Consider the following 9921-nt stretch of genomic DNA (forward strand, 5'->3'; position numbering starts at 1 on the left):
TTTGCATAACATAAGAAAACCATCAACAAAACAACAAGACAACCTACTGAATGGGAGAAAATATTTGCAAATGTTATGACCAATGAAGGGCTAATATCCAAAATACATAAACAGCTTATATAACTTAATATCGAAAAAACAAACAACCTGACTAAAAAATGGGCAGAAGACCTGAACAGACATTTTTTCAAAGACATACTGATGGCCAACAAGAACATGAAAAGATGCTCAACATGGCTAATCATCAGGTAAATGCAAATCAAAACCACAATGAGATATTACCTCACACCTGTCAGAACGGCTATCATCAAAAAGAACACAAATAACAGATGTTGACGAGCATGTGGAGAAAAGGGAACCCTCCTACACTGTTGGTGGGAATGTAAATTAGTGCAGCCACTGTGGAAAACAGTAGCGAGGTGTCTCAAAAAACTAAAAACAGAACTACCTTATATGACCCAGCAATTCCATTCCTGGGTACATATCCAAATCAAACAAAAACACTAATTCTAAAAGATACACGTACCCCAATGTTCATAGCAGCATTATTTACAATTGCCAAGATACGGAAGCAACCTAAGTGTCCATCAACAGATGAACGGATCAAGAAGATGTGGTATATATACACAATAGAGTACAAAAAAGAATGAAATTTGCCATTCACAACAACATGGATAGACCTAGAGGGTATTATGCTAAGTGAAATAAGACAGGAACGACAAATACTGTAGGATATCACTTATATGAGGAATCTAAAAAATACAACAAACTAGTGAATATAACAAAAAAGAAACACACAGAGATATAGAGAACAAGCTAGTGGTTACCGGTAGGTAGAGGGAAGGGGGAGGGGCAATATAGGGGTAGAGGATTAAGAGGTACAAACTGCTATGTATAAAATAAATAAGCTACAAGGATATATTGCACAACCCAGGGAATATAGCCAATATTTTATAATAACTATAAATGGAATATAACCTTTGGAAAAAATATACATTTGATGCTGTTAAATATTTCAGGTAACTTTAATGGCTTTGCCAAAACGTGAAAATTAAGGGGCAAATATTTCTGATTTTATAAATTTGAGATTTATGAACCTCTCACCACAGCTTTGAAAATAGACAGAGGTACTTATAATATATAGAATATTTTGCCATCAACTTGTCTTACAAAGAAGAGTCTGTCTTGAGGGAAGTTTAATGATATAGTGCTCTTCTGAGACTTACCTTGGAATTTCTTTGGCATGTTCTTGAGTACACTGCTGAAGGAGATCTATGAATTTTTGTGGGAAAGCTGAGAAGTCTATCAGAAGACCTTGTTGCAATTTTAAACTATGCAGAAGACAGGAAAACAATTTTTTTTAGAATTTTAATTACTGTATTTAATTACAAATAACATCCTGAAAGACTATTCTTTTATTTACTGAACACCCATTATAATCAAGAATTAAGCTAAGGAACTTTGATTTTTATAGAGCTTATTCAATGGAGGGAAAAGGTCAATAAATCTAGCTAAAGCTCCAAACTTCTGAGCTGTTAAGCAAAATGCTGATAATCTATGAAATATTTATTTTCAAAAACAGCCTGAATAATTACAGTATAAATAGTCCAATGTTCCCAAAATGCCCAAATGTTTCTAATAGGTATGTGTTTCAAAGAGGATAGTACCGATACATTCATAAAACTTAAAAACTTACTTATTCCTAGATCAAAGAACAGAAAAATAAATATAGTTACCTCTGAAAATCTTCCTCTGATATAACAAGGTTATACAGAAAAAATGGATCAGTATCATCAGTCAGACGGATAACTAAATCCTAAAAGAAAGATTGTTATTTTTAATGTTTTCAGTAGATTTGGCTTTTAGAGTAATTTCTTCCTTCTTGGACGTGAAATCATCTAGTATCATCAACGTATCGCTGTTATAGTTCAGACAGCTCTGTCTTCTGGTGCTGCTGGGTTTTCATTGGTCTTTGGAGACCTTAGCATCTTAAATAGGGGTAAATATTCTGCTCCTTGAGAGCCACATAGGGTGGAAGGTGGGAAGGAAAGGGGTCTATAAAAGCTAATTAAATGCTAGGAGTTGAAAGTTGAAGAATATATCATTCTATCAGAGGCTTAAGAAAGTTTAGACCCAGCCTTTGGTGCACTATGATACCATAACAAAAGTATTCTTTACCACTGATCATATCATACTCAATTATACTTTCAGTTTCCCTCAAGTTAATTGTCTGGTATTTCCAAAGTGGTAAATACATCAGCAGAAATGACAAACAATCATCTACCCTAGATAAGAAAGGAACATTTGTCTCTCAGGCAGAGGACAGGGGTATCATGTGACAGGCTGCCAGGGCTTCTTCCTAAGAGCCTATTCTCTCCCACTCTAAGTGGCCACTGATGTGGAACCCCATCTGTTTTCAGTTTCAAATGAAGTGAATACCTTTCATAAAGACCATTTTATCACAGCAGCTAAAACTCACAGAAAAGTACACAGAAATTATGTATTTCAGAGCATAATGGCACAAGGAAAACAGGACTAGCAAGATGATGGGCTAATAGAGGTTAAGATTAAGTTTCTACTTAGAAATAAAATCTACTTGTGGCTACTGAGGAACCGCTAGGGTCCTAGAAAAATCTAAACCACTTTTATGAGTAGAGCTGGAAAATGAAGAGGTACAGCAGGCATAGGAATAACATGTAAGAAGTATAATATATAATCTCTACCCTGGAAAATTAGCACCTAGGTGTTTGCTCTGCTTCAGAAGGCGCTGTTCTTAAAGCAGCTTCCATTTAAGTATTTCTTGAAATCCACCCCAAGATGCTATAAAAAACTGAAGCTGCTACTAACACCATTAGATCCTTGAATATGTATAGGGAAAGCTATGACACAGAGAAAACAGATGTATTTCTTAGCTCTCCATTCTATATCCTCATTTCTGTTAATGACTCATACTTTTAAATCAGCTTAGACTGATGCTCTAAACACCTCTCTTCAAAAGGCAAAAAGATTCAAAAATATCTCTTTGCAGTGCTTCAATTCATTCTGTTCTCACATTTACATGAAATGCTAATTCTACAGGGTAGCAATATATACTCTAGCAACTTTAAAAAGTGTAATGGGGGAATTCCCTGGAGGTCCAGTGGTTAGGACTCTGAGCTTCCACTGCAAGGGGCACGGGCACAGGTTTGATCCCTGGTGGGGTTCGATCCCTGGTCCAGGAACTAAGATCTGGCAAACCACAAGGGGTGGCCAAAAAAAAGTGCAATGGGGCAAACCTAAGGAGACTGTTGTCCCAATCCCCAATTCTTGCATGCTTTAGAAATATATGATATAATAATCTCTCAGTTGTTGTCTTAGTAGATTCTACCACCCCAGATCTGCAAGTTATAAGATGGCCCAAAATTAAAAAGCAAGATGATATAACAAAGATCTCACATTCTTAAAGAACAAAAATAATTATAATGTACAGAATTACCATATCTCAAAAAAAGAAAAATATTTATTTCAAAAGAAATAAATACCAACCTTTCTGTGAACTGGATTAGAAACTGATTGTAGTTCAATGCTCAGTCTAATACTCACTCTCCTGTATGAAAAGATATGCCCAACTATCAGAAACATTCACATGAAATGAATTATTACTACCATTTGTATAGCTAACATTTTCCATCTTAAGCCACAAGATCCTCCACAGGTTGTCCCTAACTTATGAACAGATGTTTGGAAAGCACGCTGGATCTGAAGTTTAAATTCCTATTTTTCTCCAAGTAAGCAATCAGGTTTTCAACCTGAGGATAAATTTTTCTCTCCTGTAAAAAGAGGTTGTTGTGAGGATTAAATGAGATAAATGATGTGGAATGCCTACTGTTAGCCTGGTATACAACCTTACTGGGCTGATTCTCAAATAACATCTATTGAAAGACAAACCATCAGTTTTATAACAATTTTTCACATTAAATACCACCTGATCTGTGCTAATTTCAAACCCTTGTTTTATGCATCACCCCACCTCAGCTTTCCCGTTAAGCAGCCATAGTGTGTTTTCTAAATGTGTGACTCTGTTCTGTTTTGTAATTCAGTTCATGTGTAGTGATTTTTACATTCCCTCTATAAGTGATATCTTAAAAAAAAAAAAAAAAATACCACCTAAAATGACCAAATTGATTTATGAGAGATTTCATTTGAAAAATTTAAAGTGTGAATAATATTAAAATACTTTAATGTTTACAACAAAGGAAATAAGAAAACATGTTCGCTTCCCTTATGCATACACAAAATAATTTTTTTAAGATCCACAAACTACATCTGATCAACAGACTCTCTATGCAATATATCCACAGAAGTATTGTCAACAAGTTTATTATCTATCTAATCCCAGAGTAAATCTAAACCCTAAAGGGAAAAAACCATAGCTTTACACATTCTGTACTGCATCTTAGAAAACCCGGTACTGAACAGAAGCATATAAATAAAGGTGCTCATAAACATTAATTAAACTAAGCAAAAATGTTTAAATAATTCAGGAAACAAAGGGGAAATGGTGAAAAATCATCTCTGCACAAGTGGTTCTCAAACTATTCTGCTAGAATTAAATAACAATGGTCTTTCCCTGATGTGAAGGGAAAATAAACTAACAAATTGAATTTGTTCAGTTTTAAGTTATTCTTTTAAAGATGTTTTAAACTTTTTCTGCATTCTACTATTTCTACAGAAGTACAGACAGAGTAACTGAGTGTTGATGGAAAAACTTGGTAATAGTTGACTAAGGCTAGATTCAATTGTTTAGTTTTTTTTATGCTCTGACTTGTAATTTATATTGGTTAAATACATGTCATTTTAGTTAAATTTCTTATTAAATATATGACTGGATATTAAATCTTAGTTCACATGATGAGGTTACCATAACTTGTACATTATCTAAAAAGGAACAAGCAGCGCTGGTAAACACCACTAAGATAGGAAGAATTACCTTTAAAACAAGAGAATGTTTTGTTTCTATCTTCCTAGTATCTAAAGCAATGTATGTGATACAGATTAAACTCCTACTCCAATTCCACTTAAATTAAGTGTTCTTGGCGGGGGGGGGGGGGGGGGGGGGCAGGGGACACGATGACACCTTTCAATTCCCTAATTTATAAAAAAAAGTGGACTGAGTTAGGTTTGTGAGGGCCTTTTCAGCTCTACAATGTCATTATGCTTCGTTTTCATCTTTTGAAGTTTTTTCTAGTACATACTGCCATAGTGATATGACACTGTGGTTGATAACTTTACACTTTTAAAAGTGTGTCATACTTGATAAATTTGTAAAAAATTTCAGGAAGCATCCATTAAATAAAGTGTTCTCTACATAATACTGGAAGTTTTATTACTATGATAAATTTCCAATCCTATTAATGATTTTGTTGCGTATATTCCAAAAGCCTATATGCATTAGATGCTGGGGGGAAAAAGAGGAGGAGAAGCCCATTGATTAAAACTATTCCCCACGTTTACTTCAAAAACCTCCAGAGAAATATCTTGTAGAAAAGCGTGAGCTTTCAGAGGACCTGAAATCACAAATCTTATTTCCTCCACTGTAACGGTTAATGTCATAGGAACAATATAAAATGAAGTTTAAAAAACAATTTAAAAAATGCTATTTTTCAAAATAAATGTCACATTCTGAACAATACATAAATCTGCATAACATCCTCCCTGTCAGTTAGATTCAGCAGAACTGGATTCTAACCCACCTCTGTCACATAGCAGCTGTGACCTTAAACTCTCAATTCAAACAAAAGCTACTCTAAGCCAGGTACTATGCTGGGTGCTAGGGATACAAACAGAAATAAACATGGTCCATGTCCTCAAATTGATATCAGATTAAATGACTTTACCCTAGGTTTGCTTCTGATTGTATTTTAAAGCTTCAATAGAGAGGAGGGAATGGTTACTAGCACTTACCAATTCATTCACTACTGAGTGCCTGCTGGACACTTTGCTTATATCGTCTTATTTAACAATAATGTTGTCAAGTAAATATTATCTCTGCCTTACAAAGGAAGAAGCTGAGATGCACAGAATTACAAATTTGGTTAAGGTCACACTGCAGAGCCCAAATGAGAACTCAGATTTTTCACCTACACCATGCTAATAAATGATTAAGGACAATTAATTTCAACTTAGGCAACTTTGAAAAGGTCCCTATAGCGAAAGAATTTAAGACAGACCTAGAAAGTTATGAAAGAAAAAGCATTTGAGGTTTCAGGAAGAGCTGGAGTAAAGTTATGATATTGAGAGAGTATCAGGTACACTCAGAGGATAACAAGTAGTCCTGTGTGACTAATATATTGGAGAGAGGAGCTTAGGGAAAACAAAAAAATGAAAAAGCAGGTTGGTGTTAAACCGTGGGCTTCAAAATTTTGCATCACTTTCCTCCAGACAGAGTTCTCTGAGCACTACTACTATCTTCAACTGAAGTCCCTTTTACTCTATGACTTTAATTCATTTACATTACTTCATGCATTAATCATACTTTAATAATAGCTAATGTTTACTGAATGCTCATTAAGTTCCAGGCACCGTTCTAAACACTTTATATGTATTAACTTATTTAATACATGCTCATAATAATCCCACAGGCAGGTACTTTTATTTTTATCAATTTAAAGATGAGGCACAGAGAAGTAAGAAAAATTGTACAAAAGCAAGCAATAAGTGGTAGAACTGGAATTTAAACCCAGACAGGGACTTCCCTGGTGGTCCAGTGGTTAAGAATCCACCTTCCAATGCAGGGGACATGGGTTAGATCCCTGGTCAGGGAACTAAGATCCCACATGCCGCGGGGCAACGGAGCCCACATGCCACAACTAGAGAGCCCACATGCAGCAACTATAGAGCCCATGCGCCACAACTAGACAGCCCATGTGCCGCAACCAAGACCCAACGTAGCCAAAAAACAAATTTTAAAAAAAATAAAATAAAATAAACCCAGACAATGTGGCTCCATAGCCTGAACTCTATTTTTTTTAATGTACAAAACAGAGGGATTATATATCCTTTTCTTAAATTGAACTATAGTTAATTTACAATGTTGTGTTAATTTCTGCTGTACAGCAAAGTGATTCAGTTAGAAATATATATTTTTTCATATTCTTTTCCATTACGGTTTATCATGGGATAGTGAATATGGTTCCCTGTGCTATACAGTAAGACCTTGTTGCTTATCAGAGCCTGAACTCTTAACCTATGCTATGCTGCCTCTCAAAAGAAGATCTTTTTGTTTCCCCTGTTAAAGTGTGAGTTCCTTGAGGGATAGAATGAAAATTGGTTTTTTGCTGTTGCTGTTGTTGGAGGAAGGTGGTGAGGAGGAAGGGAGCTTCTCAGCACCTAGGACAGTGCCTGGTACACAGTAGGAATTCATAAATATTTGTTGAGCTGAACTGGCCTTGAATACTTTTAACTAAAGAGTCTGGATTGTTTTTCCTGTAAGTCAAGGGTCAGCAAACTTTAGCTGTAAAAGGCCAAATAGTAAATATTTTAGGCTTTGCAGGCTATAAGGTCTGTCACATTTATTCATTTCTGCCCTTATACCACAAAAGCAGCAACAGACAATTCCTAAACAAATGAGAATGGCTAAATTTAATAAAACTTTATTTACAAAAAAAGGTAGTGGGCTATCTGGCCCACGGACTCTAGTTTTCTGACCCCTGCTATAGGTGATACGAATATACGAAAAGTTTCTAGACAGAAAGACTAAAAAGGCTGAAACTGTTTTTTTTGTTTTTTGTTTTTAAACTTCTTGGGTTTGTTTATTTATTTATTTATTTATTTATGGCTGTGTTGGGTCTTCGTTTCTGTGCGAGGGCTTTCTCTAGTTGCGGCAAGCGGGGGCCACTCTTCATCGCGGTGCGCGGGCCTCTCACTATCGCAGCCTCTCTTGTTGCGGAGCACAGGCTCCAGACGCGCAGGCTCAGTAGTTGTGGCGCACGGGCCTAGTTGCTCCGCAGCATGTGGGATCCTCCCAGACCAGGGCTCGAACCCGTGTCCCCTGCATTGGCAAGCAGATTCTCAACCACTGCGCCACCAGGGACGCCCTGAAACTGTGTTTTAAGAAGATAACTGTGATGACAATGTAGTGAGATGGAGAAGAGCTAGGAGTTTCAACATTGGGATCAGGAATTATGCCCTCCCTTTCTTTTATCTTTCTGTAATCATTCTAGAACACAGCTGTCCAATAGAGATACAATGGAGCCACAAATATACGGCACGTATGTAATATTTAATTTTCTAGAAGCCACATTAAAAAATTAAAAGAAACAGATAAATCAATTTTAATATTAACCCTATATACCATTATTGTCACCTTAACACATAATCAATATAAAAACTGAAATATTTTACATTCCTTTTTTCTCCTAGTAAGTCTTTAAAGTCCAACGTGCATCTTACTCTTGCATCAGTTCAGCTTAGCTCCATTTCAAATGTCCAACAACCACAGTGGCTCCCATGCTGGGCAGCACAAAAGAATGACCAACTAACCTATAGATCTCCATTTACAGCTGCTGGTCTTGGTACCGTCTCCTTGCCTGGCCTGCCAATTGATTCGGAATCGGATTCTGCACTATATACTACTTTCACATTACTGGCAGCTTAATATAGCAGTGTCTTCGTTTTTCGTATGTCACATTTCCACACCATTTAGTCTTCACACACATTTTCACACGTGATCCTCCTAACAACCAACCATGTAGGTAGGCCTGCTCTATCAGTTTTACAAAGGAGAAAACTTACAGTTCAGAGAAGTTAAGACAGCTGACACTCAGTGGTGGAACTGAGACGAAATTGAAATCTCCTGACTTCCAGCCAGATCTCTCTATTTAAGCCTCAACAGCACCACCTCTTTAGTCAGTTGTAATTTCGCATTTACCTGTGAGACTGGCCTTTATTTCCTCCCCCACTGGACTGTGAATTCCACGAACACAAGGACTTTTTCCTGACCATTGTATCCCCAGGGCCCAGCAAGGCGTTTTGCAAGTATGCAGTATTTGTTGAATGAAAAAATGAATGGATGAACTTGTAGTTTTCCCCAACTGTCTTTAGTCTATTAAACGTAATCTATTTTTAGTAACTAATGTTAAAAAAAGGCAATATACCATAAAGTTGATTTTTTTTTTTTAAGTCGAAGCTTAAATTTACTTCCAATATAATTCAAAGAAGAGAGAGAAAAAAAAAAGGCTGGGAGCCAAGGCCTGAGTTCTAGTGCCCGCCCTGCTGTAAACTCGTGAGCCCTCGAGTAAATAAAGTTCTCTGGGCCAGAGTTCTTACCTGTCAAAAAGAGAGAAAGGGGCTACACTGTCCACGAGAATGTTCAGTGATAAAGTTTTTTTTTTTTTTTTTTTTAGCTTGATGCGGGTCAGCGTCCCATTCCTCACACCCTTCCCTCCTCAGCAACGGCGGACTTAGTGAGAGGTAGCCACTAGGTCCCAGCAAGGTCTCCCTCCACGTCCCGGGGACTCCTGCCGGACACCCAGCCGCAGGCCGGGACCCACTGGCTGGAGCCGCCATCTTCCCCCTTGGCTCGACCCCAACCGCCATCCGCGGGCACGGGGTAACGCGGACCTCACCTGTCCTCGCAGTCTTTGCATTTCACTTGCAACGGGACGAGGTGCTGGAACAGAACCTGGCTCATGCTGAACCGCTTCCCCGGCCGGTGTGCGAGAAACTCCAACAAGCCCGGCCCGCAGCACTAGCCTAAAAGACGTCCGGGTCCTGTTAAAGTTTGAGTTTGGCGCTCGGTTTCCGCGGAGGAGGCGGGGAAAAAATAAAACAGAGAGGCTAGGCGGAAACTTTGGACCTCGCCAGCCACCATCAGCTTCTTCCGGTTTTTTTCGGCGGATGGGGCGGTAGTTCCGGCCATTATCCTGCGTGGCTGGACCCGAG

At 37.7% G+C, this 9921-nt stretch overlaps 1 protein-coding gene across 2 annotated transcripts in view; it reads right to left on the reverse strand.

Annotated features, from left to right (window-relative positions):
* SASS6 (SAS-6 centriolar assembly protein) overlaps positions 1 to 9741 on the reverse strand; it is a 50106-nt gene extending 40365 nt beyond the window's left edge. For both annotated transcript variants that reach the window (XM_068540393.1, XM_068540394.1), the window contains exons 1-4: positions 9606 to 9741; positions 3526 to 3586; positions 1737 to 1816; positions 1227 to 1331 (exon numbers count right to left, since the gene is read on the reverse strand). In XM_068540393.1, the coding sequence (XP_068396494.1) occupies positions 1227 to 1331; positions 1737 to 1816; positions 3526 to 3586; positions 9606 to 9670 (311 nt within the window). In that variant the 5' untranslated portion in view covers positions 9671 to 9741. The remainder of the gene's footprint in view (positions 1 to 1226; positions 1332 to 1736; positions 1817 to 3525; positions 3587 to 9605) is intronic.
* Between the last annotated feature and the right edge of the window lie 180 nt (positions 9742 to 9921).

This window comes from Eschrichtius robustus, chromosome 3 (genome assembly GCF_028021215.1).
Source record: "Eschrichtius robustus isolate mEscRob2 chromosome 3, mEscRob2.pri, whole genome shotgun sequence".
NCBI lineage: Eukaryota > Metazoa > Chordata > Mammalia > Artiodactyla > Eschrichtiidae > Eschrichtius > Eschrichtius robustus.